At 46.5% G+C, this 25,896-nt stretch overlaps 1 protein-coding gene across 2 annotated transcripts in view; it reads right to left on the reverse strand.

Annotated features, from left to right (window-relative positions):
- Positions 1-464: 464 nt before the first annotated feature.
- odad3 (outer dynein arm docking complex subunit 3) overlaps positions 465-25,896 on the reverse strand; it is a 71,207-nt gene continuing 45,775 nt past the window's right edge. For both annotated transcript variants that reach the window (XM_063035572.1, XM_063035571.1), the window contains exons 7-13: positions 23,181-23,303; positions 21,780-21,923; positions 21,176-21,336; positions 8,620-8,776; positions 7,542-7,691; positions 6,366-6,450; positions 465-2,491 (exon numbers count right to left, since the gene is read on the reverse strand). In XM_063035572.1, the coding sequence (XP_062891642.1) occupies positions 2,274-2,491; positions 6,366-6,450; positions 7,542-7,691; positions 8,620-8,776; positions 21,176-21,336; positions 21,780-21,923; positions 23,181-23,303 (1,038 nt within the window). In that variant the 3' untranslated portion in view covers positions 465-2,273. The remainder of the gene's footprint in view (positions 2,492-6,365; positions 6,451-7,541; positions 7,692-8,619; positions 8,777-21,175; positions 21,337-21,779; positions 21,924-23,180; positions 23,304-25,896) is intronic.

The raw sequence follows: 25,896 nt of genomic DNA on the forward strand, positions 1-25,896 counted from the left end.
GGTTGCAATCCCTCTGAGGACAGTTGGTGGCCTAAGAACTTCACCTCCAACTCTTAAAACTCACATTTCTTTTTGTTCAGGGTGATTTCAGCCTGTTTCAGTTTCTCCAAGGCAGCTTTCACTCTTTTGTCATATTCCTCACTTGAGCCTCGGAAGATGGAGTATATGGTCCATGTGGTAGACTACTCCTTCCAGTCCCTCCAGAATTTGGTTCATCCTTATCTGAAAGAGTTCAGGGGCTGATGAGATACCAAAAGGGAGTCTCTTGAAGGCATTCCATCTATCTAGTGTAACCCTCGGGCTTGGCTAGCCGCTTAACCTAGGGAAGACAGCCTCCGACCCGGCCAAACTTGAGAAATTTTGTTTGGGTGGATGCTACGTGATGTGTTCCCCTGTTACAAATCAGAACCACGAAAAAACAAACAGTACACAATATGCAATTAAACGATTGAGCTTTATAATTCTTAATTTGACTGTAGGTTAGTAAAGAAACAAAAAAAAAGGGCCCATTCACATGAAACTGTCTAATGTGCACGTTGGAGCTCCAGTTTCTGTCCGTTCGTCCCCCATCGACCTCCTCCGAGCATCGCAGCCCCTCAGACCCTCGCTCCGTCCACTCCTTCTGGTAGTCGACCAACTCCCTCCACTCGCGTCTTCTCTCTCCATCTCTCCCTCTGGAGCCTGGCTGACATCTTCTACTTCCCTTCATACCCTCTCTTGCTCTTTTGATGGTGTGTGAGAGCCTGTTGGTCCTCGAGTAAGGGGACTCAGAGAAGCAAAGCAGAAGGTCGTAAACGTTGAAGTGATGCTGCAGCTTGTAACGTCGAAACAGCGAGCTGCTGGTCTCCTGCTCTCATTCACCGCAGGAGCAATCTCTCTCTCTCCCTCACTAGTGACAGAGAGCCTATCTGAGATACTCAAATGTTGGCTTGGACTCTAGACCGACATCTCTTTGGGGGCTTTGCTATTGCTTGCATGGTGGGGGAGGAGGAGGAGGGGGGTCGGTGCTTTTGCTGAAGGGGTAGGTTGATGCTTGTGTGTGGGAGGGGAGGGGGAGGTTTTGGGGTTCTAATGTTTATATAACCATATAACAATTACAGCACGGAAACAGGCCATCTCGGCCCTTCTAGTCCGTGCCAAACAATGTTTCTGTCATTCGTTCCTTGGTTTTTTTTTCTGTTTTGTGGATGGCTGTGAAGAGTAAGAATCTTAAGGTTGTATACTGTATACATTCTCTGATATGAAATGGAACCATTTGAATCATTGATCCTTTTGACTGAACTTCCACTTCTTGGGTTGAGAATTCTAAGGATTCACTTCCATTCTGAATGAATACATTTCTTCCCATCCCTATCCTTACTAGCCTATTCTCATTTTGAGCCTTCGTTCTGGACCCTCATCCCTCCCCCACCCCCCCCCCAGCCAGAGAAAACATTACCCATGCATCCACCCTGTCAATAAAATTGAAATTAAAAAAATGCAGAAGCTGGAAATCTAAACTAAAAATAGAAAAGGTTAAAAATAGAATACCAGGCAGCATCTAACTAACCATAAGTATGATGCTGTGATCTGCTCACTCTTTCCAGCATTTTAGGTTATCTACCCTGTCAAATCTGGTAAGAATTTTTATGACAGGTTTCAGTAGCAACTGGAATGAGGTGAGCTAATGGAGGATATCAACTAAACAAAGCCATTATAGGACTGAATTTGCAAACTCCAATTATCTACTGCATATACACTGGTATCCAGATCAGGGTCTCCAATAAACTTTACAAGGTTTCAAATTATTTATTTGACTAGTTCAAGTTTACTCCACCCTCCTACAGTTGCAGGTCCTTTCTGCGATCCTCGGGTTTTTTAAACTAGGAAAAGGATATTGTCTAATCTTCACCCTTAACATTTAACATCTATATTGTACTGAAATAATGGGGCAAGAATAGGTCCATTAGCCTCTGATTAAAGATCTCCAAAATATCACTGTCTCACTCAAATGCAAATTGTTTCTACTGCAAATTTACAGAATTTACTATTGTTTCAGAATTGGTATTTTTAAAGTTTTTCCAACTAGCGATGACCTCATTGTGTTTCCTGGTGTGGGCTGAAGTTTAGAAGTCTGAGTCTGCTGCTCAGACTCCAATGGGATTCTAATCTACTGCTTGCTTCAAATTGCCACACCCTGCAAATCTTTCCAATCATCCCTCACTCAGTTCCTCTGGCTACCTTCTTGGACTGTTGCAAGCCACCTGCAACCTGCGAGCCAGAGGCACAGCGAACTAGCGAACAAGGATGGGGAGGGGCAGAGGGCTTCCTTCATGCGCCGATCTGTGTTTTGCCTTCCTTCTTTTGGGGCGAGACTTCCTTTTGGTTTTCCAGTCAACAATCTGCTGTGACTGTCGCTTCAGCATTGCCCTTGTGATAATGTCACCAGAATTGTCTCCACTGTCATTATCTTCATCAGTATCAACATCACCATCGTCATCATCCTCGGCATCTGCAATAGGAAAACCTTCAGTTACTCATCACTGGGAGGGGGGGTCCTTCAAAATTACAAAAGGAGAGATGATGGAGGAGAAGTGCAAGGAAGCAGACACACAGCGATCCCGCAGCAGAAGGAAGGGAGGGGGAGAAAGAGAGAAAGGGAGGGGGGTGGGGGGGAAATAGAGAGAGAGAGAGGCAGGGGAGGTAGAGAGAGAGGGAGAGGGGGAGGGGAGAGAGAAGGGAAAGAGAGGAGAGAGAGAGACAAGAGGGAGAGAAAGACAGAGAGAGAAAGAGAGAGCAGTAAAGAGAGGGCAGAGAGAGAGAGGGAAAGAGAGAGGGAGAAAGAGAGAGAGAGAGCAGTAGAGACAGAGAAAGGGGAGAGAGAGAGGTAGAGAGAGGGAGGGAGAGAAAGAGGGGAGAGAGAAGGGAGAGAGAGAGCAGTAGAGGAAGAGAGGGAAAGAGAGAGGGAGGAAGAGAGAGAGAGAGCAGTAGAGACAGAGAAAGGGGAAAAGAGAGAGGGGGAGGGGAGAGAAAGAGGGGAGAGAGAAGGGAGAGAGAGGAGAGAAGGAGAGAGACAGAAGGAGAGGGAGAGAGGGTAAAGGAGATGGATAGAAAGAGAGAAGGAAAGGGAGGAAGAGAAATATGAATATAGGGTGGTGCAGTCACAGAGTGAAAGACAGAACAAAAGACAACAAAACTGGATGCACATAATCACTTCAAGCTGCTCTTAATAAGCTCAAGGCTGATTTGATAATTAGCCCCTTCTTCACTTTTCAATCTGACCCCCATAACTATTAAACTGCCTTGGTTCAAAATGACTGCATACCTCAGCATCAAGTATACTCATGGTTCAGTTCCCACAGTCTACAGAACTGAAAAGTTTCACAACCCTCAGAAAAATTCCTCATCCTTTCAGTCTTAAAAGGATATCCTTTCAGTCTAAGACTATGTACCTTAGTTCCAAATTCCCTGACGGGTAAACATCTTCACAGCAAACACTCCGTCAAGCACTGTTAGAATCTTCCATGCTCTAATAACATTACCTCCTGTTTTTCTAAACTTCAGAAAGCGCAGGACAACATTTTTTCCAAGAGTGAAATCGCAGAGTAGTAAAACAGAAGTCATTGAGTCATACTGCACGGAAAAAAATGCTTTAGCCCACCAAGTTCATACAAACCATCAAACAGGTCCTTTAACTCACCGAGTCCACAAAAACCATCAAGCAGATCCTTTAGCTCACCGAGTTCACACAAACCATCAAACAGGTCCTTCAGCCCACCGAGTTCATACGAACCATCAAACAGGTCCTTCAGCCCACCAAGTTCATATAAACCATCAAACAGGTCCTTCAGCCCACCAAGTTCATACAAACCATCAGAACAGGTCCTTCAGCCCACCAAGTTCATACAAACCATCAAACAGGTCCTTTAACTCACCGTCCACAAAAACCATCAAACAGGTCCTTCAGCCCACCGAGTTCACAAAAACCATCAAGCAGATCCTTTAGCTCACCGAGTTCACACAAACCATCAAACAGGTCCTTCAGCCCACCGAGTTCACACAAACCATCAAGCAGATCCTTTAGCCCACTGAGTTCATACAAACCATCAAACAGGTCCTTTAACTCACCGAGTCCACAAAAACTATCAAGCAGATCCTTTAGCCCACCGAGTTCACACAAACCATCAAACCATTCACAATGATCCCACATTAATCCCTTTTCATTGTTAACCCCACTGTCATCATCCCCCCAAAGACACCACCATTTGCTTCCAGACTTGGGGCCAACTAACCTCCCAACCTGCATGTCTTTGGGATGTGGGAGAAAATTGGAGCACCCTGAGGAAACGCACAAAATCACAGGGAAGAAAAACCCACAATCCATATAGAGAGCACCTGAGGCTGTTTGATCCTGAGTCTCAGGCTTGCTACTAGAGCAGGGGTTCCCAACAGTTTTTTAGGCCATTGACCCCAACCATTAACCTTGAAATGCCTCAAAAGAGTGGATGTGGAAAGAATGTTTCCTATGATGGTGGAGTCAAAGACCAGAGGACACAGCCTCAGACTAGAGAGACATCCATTTAGAATGGAGATGAGCAGGAATTTCTTTAGCCGGGGGGGGGTGAATCTGTGGAATTCATTGCCACAGGCAGCTGTGGAGGCCAAGTCATTAGGTAAATTCAAGGCAGAGGTCGATGGATTCCTGATTGGTCAGGGCATGGAGGCATAGAGGGGGAAGGCAGGAGATTGGAGCTGAGAGGGAAAATGGATCAGCTGTGATGAAATGGCAGAGCAGACTCGATGGGCCAAATGGCCTAATTCTGCTCCTATACCTTATGGTCTTACGGTCTCACTAACTGAGGGATCCATGGACTCCAGGTTAGGAACCCCTGTACTAGACAAGAGTTTGTGAAATACTTGCAATATTTTACCCAGTTTTGTCAAACAGTGTCATATTCCTTTTTGGAGCAGATGTGAGCTTATAGTCATAGTCATACTTCATTGATCCCGGGGGAAACTGGTTTTCGTTACAGTTGCACCATAAATAATTAAATGGTAATAATAAAACCATAAATAGTTAAATAGTAATATGTAAATTATGTCAGGAAATAAGTCCAAGACCAGCCTATTGGCTCGGGGTGTCTGACCCTCCAAGTAAAGTTTGATGGCCACAGGCAGGAATGACTTCCTATGATGCTCTGTGTTGCATCTCGGTGGAATGAGTCTCTGGCTGAATGTACTCCTGTGCCCAACCAGTCCATTATGTAGTGGATGGGAGACATTGTCCAAGATGGCATGCAACTTGGACAGCATCCTCTTTTCAGACACCACCGTCAGAAAGTCCAGTTCCATCCCCACAACATCACTGGCCTTACGAATGAGTTTGTTGATTCTGTTGGTGTCTGCTACCCTCAGCCTGCTGCCCCCCAGCACACAACAGCAATCATGATAGCACTGGCCACCACAGACTCGTAGAACATCCTCAGCATCGTCCGACAGATGTTAAAGGACCTCAGTCTCCTCAGAAAATAGAGACGGCTTCTTGTAGACAGCCTCAGTGTTCTTTGACCAGTTCAGTTTATTGTCAATTCGTATCCCCGGGTATTTGTAATCCTCCACCATGTCCACACTGACCCTCTGGATGGAAACAGGGGTCACCGGTACCTTAGCTCTCCTCAGGTCTACCACCAGCTCCTTAGTCTTTTTCACATTAAGCTGCAGATAATTCTGCTCACACCATGTGACAAAGTTTCCTACCGTAGCCCTGTACTCAGCCTTATCTCCCTTGCTGAGTCATCAGAAAACTTCTGAAGATGACAAGACTCTGTGCAGTAGTTGAAGTCCGAGGTGTAAATGGTGAAGAGAAAGGGAGACAAGACAGTCCCCTGTGGAACCCCAGTGCTGCTGATCACTCTGTCGGACACACAGTGTTGCAAGCACACATACTGCGGACTGCCAGTCAGATCAGAACCAGGTGTGAAGAACCAGGTAAGTGTAGGTTGGTGACGGGAGTCACACCTGCAGCTGGATGCAGGGCAGATGCTCATTTTCTGCCTTTGCAAAAGAGACAAATTTAGAAATTTGTTCTGGTTTTGTTTTTGTCCTCTCTTGGTAGTGAAGTAACGTGAAGCTGCAGGAAGTTGTGGATCAGACAAAAGTGAGGGAATATCAGATCCCTGTTTCATTATGAAGCATTCTCCTGTTACAACTTGATTCCTAGATTATTTCATTTTCAAAGCTTTTTCTGAATTATTTACTGACACTCACAGTAAGAATATATAGTTGGTTACGGCCAAGCAAATGAAACAGAGCTTTAGTTTTATAACGCTATGAGACGATGTGCCGTAAATAATGTGATTTAACAAAACCTGAATGTGGATTCTCACCCTCGTATACATCAAGCTTTTGAGTCACAGGTAGCTTCACCCGCATATTGTAGGGTGGGAGTTTGCCTTCCACACTGGCGTGGAACTGAAAGACAAAAATAATATTGTCAACATCCAACTCACTGCCAGCAAGTGGATTGACAACAGGAACTGACAATCACTGGGGATTTACTCAGGCCTTTCCCAACCCACACCCCCTCCTGGCAATCCCACCCAGGGTCTCCCCCATCCGCCTAAGTAATGGGGCATATCCTTGTTACCCTTTCTCCTTCTCGTAATTAGGCATACACCTATCATCTCCAGGTAAATACATCCCTATCCCCCGAGTATTGTAGGTCTTGCCCCATCACTACTAATGAGAAGTCTCCATCGCAGTGGTGACATATACTCCTCCTTCCCATAAATAGGACATATTCCCCTTTGCCCCAAGGAAATGGATGTATATACCTCCTTCCCATTACCACTCCCTCCACCCACCCAAAATAGAGAACGGGAACAGCTAGTTGTCAATCATTCGAGGATTCGAGTACAGGAGCAGGGAGGTACTACTGCAGTTGTACAAGGCCTTGGTGAGACCACACCTGGAGTATTGTGTGCAGTTTTGGTCCCCTAATCTGAGGAAAGACATCCTTGCCATAGAGGGAGTACAAAGAAGGTTCACCAGATTTATTCCTGGGATGGCAGGACTTTCATATGATGAAAGACTGGATCGACTAGGCTTATACTCGTTGGAATTTAGAAGATTGAGGGGGGTTTTATTGAAACGTATAAAATCCTAAAGGGATTAGACAGATTAGATGCAGGAAGATTGTTCCCGATGTTGGGGAAGTCCAGAAAGAGGGGTCACAGTTTGAGGATAAATGGGAAGCCTTTTAGGACCGAGATGAGGAAAAACTTCTTCACACAGAGAGTGGTGAATCTGTGGAATTCTCTGCCACAGGAAACAGTTGAGGCCAGTTCATTGGCTATATTTAAGAGGGAGTTAGATATGGCCCTTGTGGCTACGGGGGTCAGGGGGTATGGAGGGAAGGCTGGTGCAGGGTTCTGAGTTGGATGATCAGCCGTGATCATACTGAATGGCGGTGCAGGCTCGAAGGGCCAAATGGCCTACTCCTGCACCTATTTTCTATGTTTCTATGTTTAATCACTTAGTGAAAAGATTGAATTATCTCACACCTCGTCCTCTTCCATCAACTGCAGCATGTTGTTCAGGTCTAACGCACTGAGGTGTTGGTAGAGTTGCAGCAGCTTGGCCTCGGTTGCCGACAGCAGGTCCAACACATACTCATCCGAGCTGGGACTCAGGACCACAGTGGGAATGCTATCCTGCGATTGCACAAAAGTAAACATTTTAGTCACGTGTCAATCTGCAGCCAAACAGTAACGTGAGCATTCACAAATGCAGGGAATGGCAGGATTATTCCAATACAAAGCCAACCTGTATCGAATAATCTGGATTTGATCATAATATTCACTAATAGGAATTCACCAGATTGCTCCTGAATGCAGTGTCTGAAATCAATGGGATTATTCCCATCAACATCTCTAGGAAGAGGTACAGTTGACGTTTCAGGCCGAGACCCTGCGTCAGGACGAACTGAAGGAAGAGCTAGTAAGAGTTTCAAATCTCTTACTAGCTCTTCCTTCAGTTAGTCCTGACGAAGGGTCTCGGCCTGAAACGTCGACTGTACTTCTTCCTAGAGATGCTGCCTGGCCTGCTGCGTTCACCAGCAACTTTGATGTGTGTTGCTTGAATTTCCAGCATCTGCAGAATTCCTCGTGTTTGAGATTATTCCCATGTTTGGTATACTTTGGAAGAAGGTGCTCACTGTCTGCAATGGAACGGATTATGTATATGGAATATCTGTAACTTATTAAATACTCTCTGTCTGGATTAATTCCCTAATGGAATTGATCATCTGGAACACACTGGAATAAATCAGATTATTCCCTGTCTGAATTACTCTGAAGTCCATAACGTTATATAGACCCTGTCTGAAATCAATCAGATTAGTCAGTTCTGGAACACTCATCATCATTACGTGCCCTGTCGTATCACATAGGCAATCATGGTCTATTCATGACCGTGATTGTTCTCGGCAATCTTTTCTACAGAAGAGGTTTCCATTGCCTTCTTCTGGGAAGAACACTGTGGAATGCATCCGATAACTCTCTGTCTGCAATACTCAGATGAGTTTCCTGACTCTCTGAGATACTCTGGTGTGATGATTTGTACCACTACGCCATCACTTACGACTTCCACGTGTCGCATTTTTTCAGAGATATGCTCCATGCCAGCTTTAATGGACAGAGTGATACGGCTGACGTACTCAAGATCCTCTATTAACTTGTCTCGTCGTTTTTGCTCATCCTCCAGGTGTGCCTGCAGCTCCGTTAACAATTTCTGCTCACTGTGTCAAAAACCAGAAAAAAAAGTGGAAACATTAAATGATCAGGAAGGGTAGGATCTCAGTCCAAGTGGTCCTGATCCACTTCTGTGCAACAAACAGGCTCTTTCTAATCTTCCTTACGACAGTTCTACAGTTCAATGTACTGACTGAAAGGAAGAAATATGAAATAACTGTCAAGTCTTTAGATTTTTTTTTAGATTATAAAGACACGTAGTCCCCTTTTATTGTCATTTAGTAATGCTTGCATTAAGAAATGATACATTATTTCCTCCGGTGTGATATCATAAAACACAGGACAAACCAAGAATGAAAAAACTGACAAAACCACATAATTATAACATATAGTTACAACAGTGCACAATACCATAACTTGATGAAGAAATTCCGTGAGCACAGTAAAGTTCAAAGTTTCTCAAATGTCCCACATCTTACGCAGACGGGAAAAGGAAGAAAAGCTCTCCCTGCCATGCCCGACCACAATCCAACTCTGAGTCATCCGAAAACTTCGAGCTCTGATCAGCTCTCCGACACCAAGTACTGAGTGGCATCTCTGCCGAACGATTCGACCTCCTTCTTGGTTGCCAAAAGCAGGCAAGGCCGGGGATTTTGAGGCCTACCCTCCGAAAGTTATAGTTTTGAGTAAGATTGATGTCCTTATGAAGCAACAGTGACTGTTCAGAATAAACTGAAAAATTGTACATTTTGTTTCCTTCTCACGCCTTCACTTCTTCCCTGTAGAGCACCTCCCTCTGGTGCTCCTCCCACTTCCCTTTCTTCGACAGTCTTCTGTCCCTCTGCAATTCGATTCCCCCTCTCCAACCCGTTGTACCTTTCACCAGTCAATTTGCTCTTTCCTTCAACCCCTCCCCCTCTCCTGGTTATAAGGAAAGATTAAATAAGCTAGGACTTTATTCCTTGGAATGTAGAAGATTGGGAGGAGAATTGTTAGAGGTATACAAAATTATGAGGGGTACAGATAGGGTAAATGCAAGCAGGCTTTTTTCCACTGAGGTGGGTGAAGCACCTTCAATAACTCCAAAAGACTGAGGTTAGGTAAAATACCGAAAGGCTTTTATTCGCTGTACAATACGACCTCCATGGTGAGTGTCTGCCCCTGGACTGAGGGGGAGGGGCAATGCGAAATCACCTTTATACAGGAACTTGTGGGAGGAGCCACAGGGGCAGTCAGCAGAGGGGTGTGTCCAGACAGGTAACCGAGTTACAACCTATATACATGGTTTACCACATTCACCCCTCCTTTTTTAAAAAAAGAGTCCCGCGGGGTGAAGTGACTTGACAGTATTTAAAACAAGTATACTTACAGGTCAAGTCTATCAGGCGGTCGAGTCCGTCGCTGTGATCTACGTAGCACCGGCGATGGCGGTTGTGCTGGCTCTGGCCTGACTTGAGGTGCCAGCACCTTAGGCATCGGTAATCCCTCGTGCGTGTGCGTCGCGCCCGGTATGGGAGTGTCGTGTGGTTTCTGTGTGGGGTTTGGAGTGCGCGGTGTCTCGCGGGTACATACATCGGTGGGTACGGGGTTAATAGTCACCACCGAGTGTTCAGGGTAGGGGCCCGGAGCTCCTGCGGGCGCCAGGTCGCGGATGGAGACCGTGTCCTCCCGCCCATCAGGTAAAACCACATAGGTATACTGAGGGTTCGCATGAAGTAAGTGAACCCTCTCGACTATCGGGGAGTATTTATTGTTCCTCGCATGTTCCGGAGCAGCACTGGCCCCGGGGACATCAGCCAAGATGGTAGGGTGGTCCCAGTGGTCGACTTTTTGGGAAAAGAAAAGTCACTCATGAGGGGTGGCATTGGTGGCCATGCATAACAGGAAGCGGATGGAGTGGAGTGCCTCGGCAAGGACCTCCTGCCAGCAGGAGACTGGCAGTCCCTTTGACCTGAGGGCTAAGAGTGTGGCTTTCCACACCGTGGCATTCTCCTTCTCCACCTGTCCATTCCCCCGGGGATTATAGCTCGTGGTCCTACTAGTTGCAATTCCCCTAGCCAGTAGATATTGGCGCAGCTCGTCACTCATAAACGAGGACCCTCTGTCACTGTGGATATAGCATGGGTATCCGAACAGAGTGAAGAGCTTGCGCAGGGCTTTTACAACTGACGTGGTAGTGGGGTCGGGGCAGAGGATGGCAAAGGGGAACCGCGAGTACTCGTCGATAACGTTAAGAAAGTACACATTGCGGTCGGTGGAGGGAAGGGGGCCCTTAAAGTCAACACTCAGTTGCTCAAAGGGGCGGGTGGCCTTGATGAGTGGTGCCTTTTCGGGTCGGTAGAAGTGCGGTTTGCACTCTGCGCAGACTTGGCAGTCCCTGGTCATCACCCTGATCTCCTCAAGGGAGTAAGGCAGGTTCTGGGCTTTCATGAAGTGGAAAAGCCGGGTGACTCCCGGGTGGCAGAGGTCTACATGTAGGGCGTATAGCCGGTCAATCTGCGCGCTGGTGCATGTTCCCCGGGATAGGGCATCGGAGGGCTCGTTGAGCTTCCCAGGCCTGTACATGATGTCATTGTTGTAGGTGGAGAGTTCGATTCTCCACCTCAGAATTTTATCATTTTTGATTTTGCCTCGCTGTTGGTTGCTAAACATGAATGCGACTGAGGTCTGGTCAGTTAGCAGGGTGAATCTTTTGCCGGCGAGATAGTGCCTCCAGTGCCTAATAGCTTCCACTATGGCCTGGGCCTCTTTCTCCACTGTGGAGTGCCGAAGTTCAGGGCCTTGAAGAGTACGGGAGAAGAACGCCACCGATCTTCCTGCCTGGTTGAGGGTAGCAGCCAGCGCAAAGTCGGAGGCGTCACTCTCTACTTGGAAGGGAATGGCCTCGTCCACCGCATGCATTGCTGCTTTGGCAATGTCCCATTTATGCGGCTGAAGGCCGCGCGGGCCTCGGCTGAGAGGGGCAATGTGGTGGACTTGACCAGGGGGCGGGCCTTGCCTGCGTAGTTACAGACCTATTGGGCGTAATATGAAAAGAAGCCCAGGCACCTTTTGAGGGCTCTGAGGGTGTTGGGAAGAGGGAGTTCCAACAAGGGGCGCATACGGTCGGGGTCAGGGCCAATGACTCCATTCTCCACGACACACCCAAGGATAGCAAGTCGGGTGGTCCCGAATACACACTTGTCCTTGTTATAGGTGAGGTTGAAAGCTTTGGCCGCTTGGAGAAATTTTTGGAGGTTGTTGTCGTGATCCTGCTGGTCGTGACCGCAGATAGTGATGTTAACCAGATATGGGAACGTGGCCTTCAGTTGGCACTGGTCCACCATCCGGTCCATTGCCCTCTGGAAGACAGATGCACCATTCGTGACACCGAAGGGGACGCGCAGGAATTGATAAAGCCTGCCGTCCGCCTCGAAGGTGGTGTAAGAGCAGTCCTCCCGGCGGATGGGGAGCTGATGGTAAGCGAATTTTAAATCTATGGTCGAGTACACCTTGTACTGTGCTATCTGATTGACCACATCCGCGATGCGGGGTAGAGGGTACGCGTCGAGCTGCGTGAACCTATTGATGGTCTGGCTATAGTCCACGACCATCCTATTCTTCTCCCCGTTCCGAACAACGACCACCTGCGCCCTCCAAGGACTTGTGCTTGCCTCAGTGACCCCCTCCCTGAGCAGCCGCTGCACCTCCGACTTAATGAAAGCTCTGTCCCCCGCGCTGTACCTCCTGCTTTTAGTTGCCACGGGTTTACAGTCGGGGGTCAGGTTGGCGAACAGCGGTGGGGGAGGGATCCTGAGGGTGGAGAGGCCGCAAGTGGTGTCGGTAGTGCAGCAGTTGGCATGATGTTGGGTGGGAAGTGCGGGTCGGTGTGTGTGTGTGGTCAGTAGCGGGGTATGTGACGTATTCCTACAAAACTGGGGATTTACGACAATGATTGGTGTGAGGGGCCCGTCATACGCCATTGTCACGCTTTTCAGGTGGCTCTGGAAGTCGAGCCCCAATAGCACAGGGGCACACAGTTGAGGCATGACCAGTAAAGTAAAGTCTCGATATTCTGTGCCCTGCACCACTAGCTTCGCTACACAACCCCCCCCCCCCCCGATGTCTATCGTATGTGACCCGGAAGCCATGGTGACCCTCTGACTTACCGGCCGTATCATGAGTCCACAATGCTGTACCGTGTCGGGGTGGATAAAACTGTGCTGCCCGTGTCAAACAGGCAGCTTGTCCTGTGCCCCTCCACCAGGATGTCCATCATTGACCTTGCGAGCTGGTGGGAAGCGCTTTGGTCGAGGATCACGGAAGCCAGGGTTGGGTCGCTGTCTTGGTCTGGCGCGGTGGGGTGCCCCGTGAGCACCCGTTGGTCGTAGGCGGTGGGAGGTGGCGCCGATCAAGATGGCCGCCCCCATGTCTCGCACGTGGTGGCGGCGTGCAGGGAAGATGGCAGCCCCCATGTCTCGCACGTGGTGGCGGCGTGCAGGGAAGATGGCGGCAGGCAAGATGGCGACCCCCATGTTTCGCACGCGGCGCTGCTCAATCCCGCTCGCGGTTTGGACTTACAGACCTTCACAAAGTGGCCCTTCTTTCCGCAGCTGGAGCAGGTAGCTTCTCGGGCTGGGCAGCGTTTCCTGGGGTGCTTCTCCAGTCTGCAGAAGTAGCACTTCGCGGATTCGCGACTGGCAGCAGCCGAGGTTGATTCGCTGGCGGGTTGCGGAGTCTGTGGCGCCCATGAGGTCATTGGGGGATCGTGTGTCTGGAGAGCCTTGGAGTTATGCAGAGCGGCCTCCAGCGTGTCGGCCAGTTCGATTGCCGAACTTAAGGCAAGATCGGCTTTTTCCAGCAGCCGCTGGCGCACGTACACTGACCTGGTCCCCGTGACGAAGGTGTCTCTCACTAGGAGCTCTGCATGCTGCGCCGCCGTCAGCTCCTGGCAATTGCAGGCCCGCACGAGTGTCTGTAGGGCTCAGACAAACTCAGCACTTGATTCCCCGGGCCATTGTTGCCATGTCGCTAAGCGGTGCCGAGCATAGATGCTGTTTATCGGCCACAGGTATTGGCCTTTGAGGGCGCTCATTGCGTCATCGTAGCTCGGCTGGTCTCTGATCAGCGAATAGACCCGTGGACTGACCCTGGGGAGTAGAACTCTGCGCTTCGCTACGGGGTCGGTCGCTTTAATCTCCTCTAGGTACGCTTCGAAGCAGGCCAGCCAGAGTTCGAAAGCGTTTCCAGCTTCAGGTGTTTGCGGATCGAGGTCTAATTTGTCGGGTCTCAGTACATGTTCCATGCTTTAAAATGTACAGCGAATAAAATTGAAGCACCTTCAATAATTCCAAAAGACTGAGGTTAGGTAAAATACCAGAAGGCTTTTATTCGCTGTACAATATGACCTCCATGGTGAGTGTCTGCCCCCGGACTGAGGGGGAGGGGCAAGGCGAAACACCTTTATACAGGACTCTGTGGGAGGAGCCACAGGGGCAGTCAGCAGAGGGGCGTGTCCAGACAGTTAACCCAGTTACAACATACATATGGTTTACCACAGTGGGGGGTGGGACTACAACTAGAGGTCATGGGTTAAGGGTGAAAGCTGAAAAGTTTAAGGGGAACATGAGGAGAAAGTTCTTCACTCAGGTGGTTGTGAGAATGTCGAACGAGCTGCCAGTGCAGGTGGTGCATGCAAGCTCGATTTCAATGTTTAAGAGAAGTTTGGATAAGTACCTGGATAGTAGGGGTATGGAGGCCTATGGTCTCGTTGCTGGTCAATGGGAGTAGGTAGTTTAAATGGTTCGGCACAGGCTAGATGGGCCAAAAGGCCTGTTTCTCTGCTATACTTTTCTATGACACTAAAACTATTAAAAAACCTGAAGTAAATTCTATAAATTGGTGTGTGATAGGTTTTTTACACCAGTTGTCAAAATGTGCAGACAATTTTCTAACAAATATGTGGGCTCTTTAAGATCTGATGGAGACAAAAACTGCTATCTTGGAAAGGCAAGCAGGGGAAATACAGCCTAATTTCTGTTTCAGTGAATGCCAGAGCATTACTAAGGATAGAGGACCTGGAATTTTATTTTCATTCAGAGACAGACCTGATTGAATTTTTTTTGAAGAACTAACTGAAATAGTGGATAAGGGAATGTCTGTGGATGATATTTATGCATATTTATCCAAATGTTTACCTTTTAAAACTGTTTGTCAAAGTTTGTCATGACGGTTAGAATCTGGAACAGAAACAGGCCCTTCAGTCTTTCAATGTTGTGCCGAGCCAACGAAAACGTAAATCAAAAACTCCCTAAAACTAATCCCTTCTACCTGCACCATGTCCATATCCCCATCTTCCTCAGATCCATGTGCTTATCCAAACATCTCTTAAAGGCCCCTACTGTATTTGCCTCTACCACCTTATCACGCAGTGCATTCCAGGCATCCGTGACTCCCAGTAAAAAACTTACCCCTCACATCCCCTTTGAAATCCCTCTCACCTTCAATGCATGCCCCCTGGAATTAGATATTTCAACACTGAGAAACAGATAATCTCTGTCCACTCTATCTATGCCTCTCAAAATCTTACAGATCTCTATCAGTTCTCCCCTCAGCCTTGACACCCCAAAGGAAACAACCCAAGTTTGTCCAGGGGGGGCTTCTTCACACAGAGAGTGGTGGGAGTATGGAATGAGCTGCCAGACGAGGTGGTAAATGCGGGTTCTTTTTTAACATTTAAGAATAAATTGGACAGATACACGGATGGGAGGTGTATGGAGGGAAATGGTCCCTGTGCAGGTCAGTGGGACTTGGCAGAAAATGGTTCGGCACAGCCAAGAAGGGCCAAAAGGCCTGTTTCTGTGCTGTAGTTTCTATGGTTCTATGGTTCTCTCATGTCAGCATCCTAGTAGACCTCTTCTGCATCCTTGCCAAATCCTCAGCATCCATACTATGGTGGGGTGACCAGAACTGTACGCAGTACTCCAGATGTGGCCTAACCAGAGTTCTATAAAGTTGTAACATAACCTCTTGATTTTTTTAACTCAGTGCCTCAAAAAATAAAATCAAGCATTCCATAAGCCTTCGTAACCACCCTATCAATCCATGTAGCCATTTTCTTGGAGCTATGAACTTGAACCCCAAATTCTGCAATGTTATTAAGGATCTTGCCCTTAATGGTGTACTGTCTCCTTGCATTTGCCCTACCAAGGCGCAGCGCCTCACGTGTATCTGGGTTAAACTCCATCTGCCATTTCTCAGCCCATATCTGCAACTGATCTTCCAGGACAGCAGTGACACGCGGCGCATGTGGAAGGGCATTCAGGACATCACCAACTACAAGACAACACCACCTGTCTGTGCTGGTGATGTCTCCCTCCCAGATGCGTTGAATGACTTCTATGCTCACTTTGAGGCGGAAAGTGATGTGGCGGCGAGGAAGACCACCCTTCCTCCAGACAACCAGGTGCTGTGTCTTACCATGGCCGATGTGAGGAGAACCCTGTGCAGGGTCAACCCATGGAAGGCTGCTGGACCAGACAATATTCCTGGCAGAGTGCTTAGAGGATGTGCAGACCAGCTAGCACAGATCCTCACTGATGTCTTTAACATCTCCCTGAGCAGCGCTGTCGTTCCTACGTGCTTCAAGGCCACCACTATAGTCCCCGAGCCGAAGAAGTCTTCAGTGTCCTGCCTCAACGACTATCGTCCCGTCGCACTCACATCCATCATCATGAAGTGTTTCGAGAGGCTCGTCATGAGACACATCAAGACCCTGCTGCCCCCCCTCACTGGACCCCTGCAGTTCACGTACCGTCCCAACCATTCAACAGACGATGCCATTGCCATCACTCTCCGACTGGCCCTAACCCACCTGGACAAAACAGACATGTACGTTCGAAACTTGTTCATAGACTTCAGTTCAGCATTCAACACAATCATTCCTCAGAAACTGATTGGAAAGCTGAGCCTGCTGGGCCTGAACACCTCCCTCTGCAACTGGGAGACCTCAGTCAGTCCGGATTAAAAGCAGCATCTCCAACACCATCACACTGAGCACGGGGGCCCCCCAGGGCTGTGTGCTCAGTCCACTGCTGTTCACTCTGCTGACCCACGACTGTGCTGCAACACACAGCTCGAACCACATCATCAAGTTCGCCGATGACACGACCGTGGTGGGTCTCATCAGCAAGAACAACGAGTCGGTATACAGGGAGGCGGTGCAGTGGCTAACGGACTGGTGCAGAGCCAACAACCTGTCTCTGAATGTGAACAAAACAAAAAAGATGGTTGTTGACTTCAGGAGGACATGGAGCGACCACCCTCCACTGAACATCGACGACTCCTCCGTAGAGATCGTTAAGAGCACCAAATTTCTTGGTGTTCACCTGGCGGAGAATCTCACCTGGCCCCTCAACACCAGCTCCATAGCAAAGAAAGCCCAGCAGCGTCTCTACTTTCCGCGAAGGCTGAGAAAAGTCCATCTCCCACCCCCCATCCTCACCACATTCTACAGAGGATGTATTGAGAGCATCCTGAGCAGCTGCATCACTGCCTGGTTCGGGAATTGCACCATCTCGGATCGCAAGACCCTGCAGCGGATAGTGAGGTCAGCTGAGAAGACAGTCAGGGTCTCTCTTCCCGCCATTACAGACATTTACACCACACGCTGCATCCGCAAAGCAAACAGCATTATGGAAGGACCCCACGCACCCCTCATACAAACTCTTCTCCCTCTTGCCACCTGGCAAGAAGCCAAAGCATTCGGGCTCTCACGACCAGACTATGTAACAGTTTCTTCCCCCAGGCCATCAGACTCCTCAATACCCAGAGCCTGGACTGACACCAACCTACTGCCCTCTACTGTGCCTATTGTCTTGTTTATTATTTATTGTAAAGCCTGCACTGTTTTGTGCACTTTATGCAGTCCTGGGTAGGTCTGTAGTCTAGTGTAGTTTTTGTGTTGTTTTTACGTATTTCAGTGTAGTTTTTGTATTGTTTCATGTAGCACCATGGTCCTGAAAAACGTTGTCTCTTTTTTACTGTGTACTGTACCAGCAGTTATGATCGAAGTGACAATAAAAAGTGACTTGACTTTACTTGATCTATACCACACTGTATTCTTTGCCAGTCTTCTGCACTATTCACAACTCCACCGATCTTGGTGCCATCTGCACATTTCCTAACCCACCCATCTGCATTTTCGTCCAGGTCATTCATATACATCACAGACAGCAGCGGTCCCAGCACAGGTCCCTGTGGAACACCACTAAATACAGACCTCCAGCGCGAGTTAGTCCCTAAAATGGTGGAGCAGACTCGATGGGCCGAATGGCCGACTTCTGCTCCTTTGTCTTATGGTCTTCAACCACTACCCTTGTGCTTCTATGTGCAAGCCAGTTCTGGATCCAAACAGCCAACTTGCCGCAGACTCCATACATCCTAATCTGGATTTACCTCCATGAGAGATTTTGTCAAACAACTTACTAAACTCAATATAGACAACATCCACTGCCCTACGCTCATCAATCTCTCTTGCCACCTTCTCAAAAAACTCAATCAAATCGGTAAGACACGATTTGCCCCGAACAAAGCGGGCTCTCCCTAATTAGCCCATGGGTTTCCAAGTGTTCGTGTATCCTATCCCTAAGGATTTCCAGCAATTTCCCTACAACTGACATGAGACTCACTGGTCTGTAGTTCCCAGGATTTTCCAAAGTGAAACCTCATGGAACTGAAGGCAATCCTTCACTCGGTTGGCTAAACAGTAGAAAGCTCAGAGGACAGATAGCGACAGGTACTCAATTGGTAGGTCATGTTAACTCAGCATGTTTATAGATTACATTTGATAGGATAGAAAGCCAGGTATCCAATCTGAGTTTACCAGTAATGCAAAGTGACCCCGTTAGCAACACGGACGGCTGCACAAAACGCAAGGGGGGGTCGGCTGATTGGGTGAAACTGTGACAAATGGATATCATTGCGGCAAATGTCAACTTACTCAGTTTTGACTTACAAAAAAATTAAGAGTACTTTCAATATGGTGTGAAACAAGAACCAATGAATTTCCAAGGAGAGCTGGTGGCACTTTATGTATCAAGGTCATTAAAATGTGACCGAGACATAGAAAAATCATTGGAATTTACAGTATAGTGGATGTAATTTGTCCAGTGGTGTTCCCAGAGGCTGAAAATGCCTGTTTTTGCTTCCTGGGGCTATCGAAAGCCATGTCATTTTCGAATATAATCTCTAAGGTTAAGTGAATTAACCTCAGTGCCCTGTTTCAAGGCATCAAAATACAATTATTGGAGCCTCTGGCTTCCTGAGCAGTGAAGCCTAGTTACTCTCAGTTTGGCTATGACCATATGCAGATACTTTACACCAAGCTCTTTTTGTGGGAGGAGATTATCAAGTGGATAGAGGACGAGATTTTAGTACTGGAACATCACAACTTCCCTACCTGCCTACACCATCAGTCACTTCGTGTTCAATTCATGGAATAGTGCAGTTTCCATTTTGGTCCTATTACAACCACAAAACTGGTTCTTTTTTTCTCCCAATCGGGAAGTCCTTGCCTCCTAATCGGGAGCCAGATTTTAAGGTGAAGACACCATGTTAGGTAAAATTTGGTGTGACACGGCAGCATAGAGGTTAGCACAACGCTTTACAGTGCAGACAACCCGCAATTCCCACTGCTGCCTGTAAGGAGTTTGTACGTTCTTCCTGTGACCCCCTGGGTTTCCTCCGGGTGCTCCGGTTTCCTCACACAGTCGGTTAGCAGGTTAATTGGTCATTGTAAATTGTCCCGTGATTAGGCTTGGATTAAATTGGGGGATTGCTGGACAGCATCTGCACTGTATCTCAATAAATTGGCGACAGAACAGCAAACATGGGTTACTCACAATGCAAGGGGTTTTATCAACTTCGGCACTGAGGCCATACCTCACATATCAAAAATCTAATTCATTGAATTATACTAGAAGGATAAGCATTTTAGTCCTTAGACTGTGAATTCACACGGCATTATTTCAGTTACTACAACTCTGTTGACTGTAGTCTATACCAAATTTTGGACCAATTTGTCAGCTTCCCTTGGATTGGATGGATTTTTACTTTTCTGGTGAGACATATGGAATGTTGTCAAACACCTTGTTAAGGTCCATGCGGATATAGTATCAAAGTATTACCAATACCTCATAAAACTTAGATATTAGTCAGGCATGACTTTCTCTTAACAAGTTCACAGCAATTAACCTTAATTAATTGGTACTATTCCAAATAATGATTTACACCAAGACTCAGGAATTCTTTCCCAATAATTTGATACTAAGCTAACTGGCAAAGAAATTATTTTAAAATTACAAAGGTGAAAGAAATCTTTATCTGGAATATAAGGAGATAAAAGTTATACTTAACTATATACATTCAGTGGTCTCTTTATTCAGTACACGTGCTCGCTAATGCAAATATATAATCAGCCAATCGTGTGGCAGCAACTCAATGCATAAAAGCTTGCCGACGTGGTCAAGGGGTTCAGTTCTTGTTTAAGTCAAACATCAGAATGGGGAATAAGCGCGATCCAAATGACTTTGACCAATGAATGATTGTTGATGCCAGACGGGGTGGTTTGAGTATCTCAGAAATTGATCTCCTGGGATTTTCACGCATAATAGTTTCTCGAGTTTATTGAGAATGGTGCGGAAAACAAAAAAAAACATCTAGTGAGTGGTAGTTCTGTGGGTGAAAACACCTTGTTAATGAGAGAGGTCAGAGGAGAATGGTCAGACTGGTTCAGGCTGGCAGGAAGGACACAGTAACTCAAGTAACCATGCATTATAACAGTGGTGTGCAGAAGAACATCTTGAACCTTGAAGTGGGTGGGCTACAGCAGAAGAAGACCACAAACATAAACTCAGTAGCCACTTTACTGGGTGCAGGTGGTACCTAATAAAGTGGCCACTGAGTGTAAAGTCCTTATTAAACTATAGTTGGAATACTTGGGGCACCACAGCTTTGGAAGAACATGGAATAAATTTACTGGTGTTACACCAGAAACATCATGATGCTGCTACTCATCGAAGATTATGGAAGCTTCAAAGCTACTAATAAAAAATAATTAGATGTTGAGCTGGAAATTACAGTCCCCCGGTTGGAGAGTCTAAGACTAGGAGGCATGTTCTACAAACTACAGCCAAGTAATGCAGGGAAACCCTCCTGCAAGGATGGAAGAAAGTAGGATGTCTCTTCCACAAGCATTAATTATGGCTAGGTCAATTGTTAATTAGATACACAATTTTTTGGTTAAGCAAAAGTATTAAGAGACCTGGGGAGGAATTGGTTATATGCATTTGGGACAGTCACAGTCTTAATTACTGCTGAATTTGATACAAAGGGCTCCTGTTGGTAATATGTGAGGATATGGATAAGGAGAACAGAAATGTAATCTACATATTCTGCATTCTTCATACCTGGAGAGTTTGTTTTCACCAGAATATTTCAGATGCTCATACTCTTCTTTCAGCCTCGCTTTCTCCTCCTCCAATTGTACCAACTGTTTCCTATTGTCCAGCTCCAGTTGCTGCAAATGCTTCAAAGTATCGCTCTGCGTTATGTAGTGTTTCGTTATGTCCTAAATTCAACAGTAAAACCAGAAAACCTAAAATATACTGTACATTTTAACTCTAGCTCTCAAACTCCCAACATCATGCTCTACGGCAACAATCACTTACACTTTCATCCTGAGTCTGGTAGACTGGCCTAAGATTTACTGGTGTCCTGTAATATTTTCTCTCATCAAGCCAACTACATGAACACGCATATTGCCCATAAACTAACAGGAAACCTTCTTTTGTTTGCTTCAGCTCCTGGGTTTCCCCTTTGAGTTCAGATAAAGCAGCAGAATCACATTGTGTCATTATTATTTTAAGAAAGTGATTTTATTAATGTTCAGTCACTTTCCAAATCTCTAGACATTGAGGATTGGCTCAACACTGATTACCCTATCTTAACCAATACATAATGACTGATCGATTTTTCAGATCACCCTCTCCCCAAGGGGCCCGGACACCTCACCTGGACGTCAGTAACACCAGTAACCGCTTTGATCCATTGGAAGGATTCTCCTAGTGTGTTGTTGGACCTTTCCTCAGCTGCAGTGTCCTCAGTTCCTGGTCTCTCATAGTGCAGCTCATCTGAATGAGTAGTTGCTCGTAATGCCTGAGGGAGCCACAGCAGAAACAGTTTATCGTCACCTCAGATATTAGAGGAGTTCTTCAACCGTACTAACTATAGGTCATGTTTCACGATATGCCATCACTGGAGCTTCTGTCTACTTTACTAGGCCACAGTGCCGCTGCTCCACATGGGATCAATGGACAGCAGTTTATTCTCTTAGTGTTCCCTAGACTCTGAATCAGTCAGAGCAAAGCACGACATCAAGCTGCACCAATCAATAGGGTCAAAGCAATCAGAGTATATGATCCCTTAGGGCCAATGACAGCGAAACAGTTCAGTCCAGTGGGATCTGCTCCAGGAAAGTGAGGTTCCTTCGCTTAAATTGTGGTGCGTGTCAATGATTCCATCTTCAGGAATAGTGTCCTGTCTGGGAATATTGAAGTTTATTTCTGGGAGCTTGCATTAAACATAGAACATAGAATAGTGCAGCACATTACAGGCCCTTCGGCCCACAATGTTGTGCCGACCCTCAAACCCTGCCTCTCATATCCCCCCCCAACCTTAAATTCCTCCATATACCTGTCTAGTAGTCTCTTAAACTTCATGAGTGTATCTGCCTCCACCACTGACTCAGGCAGTGCATTCCATGCACCAACCACTCTCTGAGTGAAAAACCTTCCTCTAATATCCCCCTTGAACTTCCCATCCCTTATCTTAAAGCCATGTCCTCTTGTATTGAGCAGTGGTGCCCTGGGGAAGAGCGCTGGCTATCCACTCTATCTATTCCTCTTAATATCTTGTACACCTCTATCATGTCTCCTCTCATCCTCCTTCTCTCCAAAGAGTAAAGCCCTAGCTCCCTTAATCTCTGATCATAATGCATACTCTCTAAACCAGGCAGCATCCTGGTAAATCTCGTCTGTACTCTTTCCACTACCTTTACAGGATCTGGTGCTTTCCCAGTGTAAATGACAAATAAACTCTTCCCGGGCTTCATCGCTGATGAAGCTGGTAGAGTTTGTCATTGAATTATTGGTTAAAATCGATACCTGTAACTGGCCGGAAGCCCTAGAAGAGTTTATTCGATGACCTTTACAGTTTAAAAGAGAGCAGGATACTCAAAAGGAAGCAATTTTCAGGGCTATGGGGAGAGTTTGGAGAGTGGGATAAGTTAGACTGCTGTCACAAAAGCTGGTAAAACACAACAGACAAATAGCCTTCATGTTGGAATCAATCTGTGATTCTAATAAATTCATCATCAGCGGCATTGATTAAAGAAAAATGTGGTGTGATTCTTACTTGTCTCTCTGCACGCTCCACTTGTGCTCTCTTTTCTTCGGCGAGCTTCTTGTACTCATTGAGTATCTTTTCCCGTTCCCGGCGTTCCTTCTGCATAACCTCTTCCTGCTGCCGGAGTTCTGCCTGGACAACAAATTCACACAACACACTGGTAACCATTTCAATATGAAGGCAATGATGGCCCAGAACACCAACAGAACATGCTGGGCCGTCGTCGGAACTACAGAGAATTTGTTTCACGTACCACATACATGAACTCTCAAAATCTCTCCCTCGCAAAGGTACAATAATCTTCTTCGGGAAAAAATGCATTACAAACTCAGAGTACAATTAAAAAATATCTCTCTTCTCAACTTTGCCAACCACACATTTTCCACAGGCTCCCAGACAACAATTTAAAAATTCTCATCCTTGCATTTCCATTATTCCATAGGCTTGACTTTCTCTATCACTACCATTTCCTCCAGTTAGAGCAATCCCATCCCTCTATCCAAAACACGGGCTCCACAGATTATAGCTCCATAATAGGAGTGTTAAGATATTAGTAAGCTGCTCACTTGCATTGAGTCAATCTGCAAATTTAGAATTAAACTTAACGGTGGGATCTTGGGGTGCAAGTTCATAGCTTCCCAGAAGTGGCAACACTAAGAGGTAGGCTGGCAGGGCATGCTTGCTTTCATCAGTTGGGGTATTGAGCACAAAACCTGAGAAATCATGTTGCGACAGTATAAAACTAAAAATACTATGTGCTGTTCTGGTCACCACACTGCTAGAAGAATGTGGAATATTAGGAGAGGTGCAGAAGAGATTCAAAGTTCAAAAGTAAATCAAAGTTCAAAGTAAATTTACTATTAAAATACATATGTGTCACCATATACAATCTAATTTAGTTTAGCATACTCAATAAATCTGTAGAGTAATAACCATAATCGAATTAATGAAAGACCGTACCAACCTGGGTGCTTGATCAGTGTGCAAAAGACAATAAACTGTGCAAATAAAAATGAAAGAATAAAGAATAAAACAAACAAATAAATATTGAGAGCATGAGATGAAGAGTCCTTGAAAGTCAGTCCATTAGTTGTGGGAACAGTTCAGTGATGAGCCAAATGAAGTTATCCCTTTGGTTCAGGAGCCGAATGGCTGAGGGTTAATAACTAACTGTTCCTGAACTTAGTAGTGTGAATCCGGAGGCTCCTGTACCTTCTTCCTGATGCCAGCAATGAGAAGAGAGCCTGCCCCGGTGATGGATGCTGCTTTCCTACGACAGCATTTCTTGTGGATGTGCTCAGTGGTAGGGAGAGCTTTACCCATGATAGACTGGGCCATATCAACTTCGTTTTGTAGGATTTTCCACTCAAGGGAATTGGTGTTTCCATACCAGGCTTTGATGCAGCTGGTCAACACACTCCCCACGGCACATTGGAAGAAGTTTGTCAAAGTTTAAGATGTCATGATGAAACTCCATCTCCTAAGGAAGTAGAGGGTAGGCGGTGCTTTTATTGTAAGTGCACTTATCCGCTGGGCTGAGAACAGCTTTCCCAAAATAACAACACCGAGGAATTTAAAGTTCACCAGGATGTCGCCTACATTGGAGATTATTAGGTATAAAGGGAGGTTGATGAAGCATCAGATGCTGAGGGGTGACATGATAAAAAGTATATAAAATTATGACAGGCATAGTGAGTGTAGATAGAGTCTACTTACCTGGGTAGAAATGTTAAATATTACATGGCGTTGCTTTAAGATCATGCAGGAAAGTTTAAAAGGCGTGTGTGGGGCAATTTTTTTTAGATGCCTGGAACATGCTGCCGGAAGAAGTGAAGGAAACAGATGTGATGGCAACACTTAAGAGGCATCTAGACAAACAGGTGAATGGGTAGGGAGTTGAGAGGGACAGTATACACCACAAACAGGCAGATGTGTGGTTTAAACTGTAATTATGACATCGTGGCGGGTACGAAGGTGAGTGACAGCTCAGCGCCATCTACCAGGAGGGTCTGTGTGTGACGGTATCTCGCTCTCTCTTGCTCGACGCCCCCAAAGGAAAGTCCTTGCGTTTGAATTAACTCCCTCTCCCACGATGGTACCAGGGCAGGGTTTAATCAGCACCTTCTATTTTCCTGGTTGCTCCTTTTTTCCCCCCTATATTTTGGGTGATTTTTGAATCGGGATGGCTCGCAGATAATGAACTCTGGCATTCGTGGCAGACCAATCGATTTGCAGAGAGAGAGAACATTGCACAGGTCAGGGAGAAGAGTTTAAAAAAGGAGTGTTTCGCGGGGCTCAGCGCATTAGTGGGGGACCAATCGATTCGAAGAGATAGCTTTGCACAGGTTGGGGAGAAGAGTTTAAAAAAGGAGCGTTTCATGGGAATTGGAGCATTAGTGGTGGAACAATTGATCCGCGATTCACTAGCCGGAGCAAATAATGCAGGGTCAAAGCAGACCGGCCATTGTGTGAGTGGACCAGTGTAGGAGTGGGGACCTGAGGCTTTGGAGAAGAGGGACAAGTAATTAGCAAGTAAGGCTTTTGTAGCGGTTGAATAAAAAGTCACTAAATTACAGCTAATTAAATAAAGTAGGGATGATGCAGGATCAGGTGATGAGCTGTAGCTGCCTGATGCGGGAGCTGGTGGACCCCAGTGTGGTTCCTGGTGACCACATCTGCAGCAAGTGTCGGCTGCTCGAGGAACTCAGGCTCAAAGTTGATGACC

The sequence above is a fragment of the Mobula hypostoma genome, chromosome 29 (genome assembly GCF_963921235.1).
Source record: "Mobula hypostoma chromosome 29, sMobHyp1.1, whole genome shotgun sequence".
Classification (NCBI taxonomy): Eukaryota; Metazoa; Chordata; class Chondrichthyes; order Myliobatiformes; family Myliobatidae; genus Mobula; species Mobula hypostoma.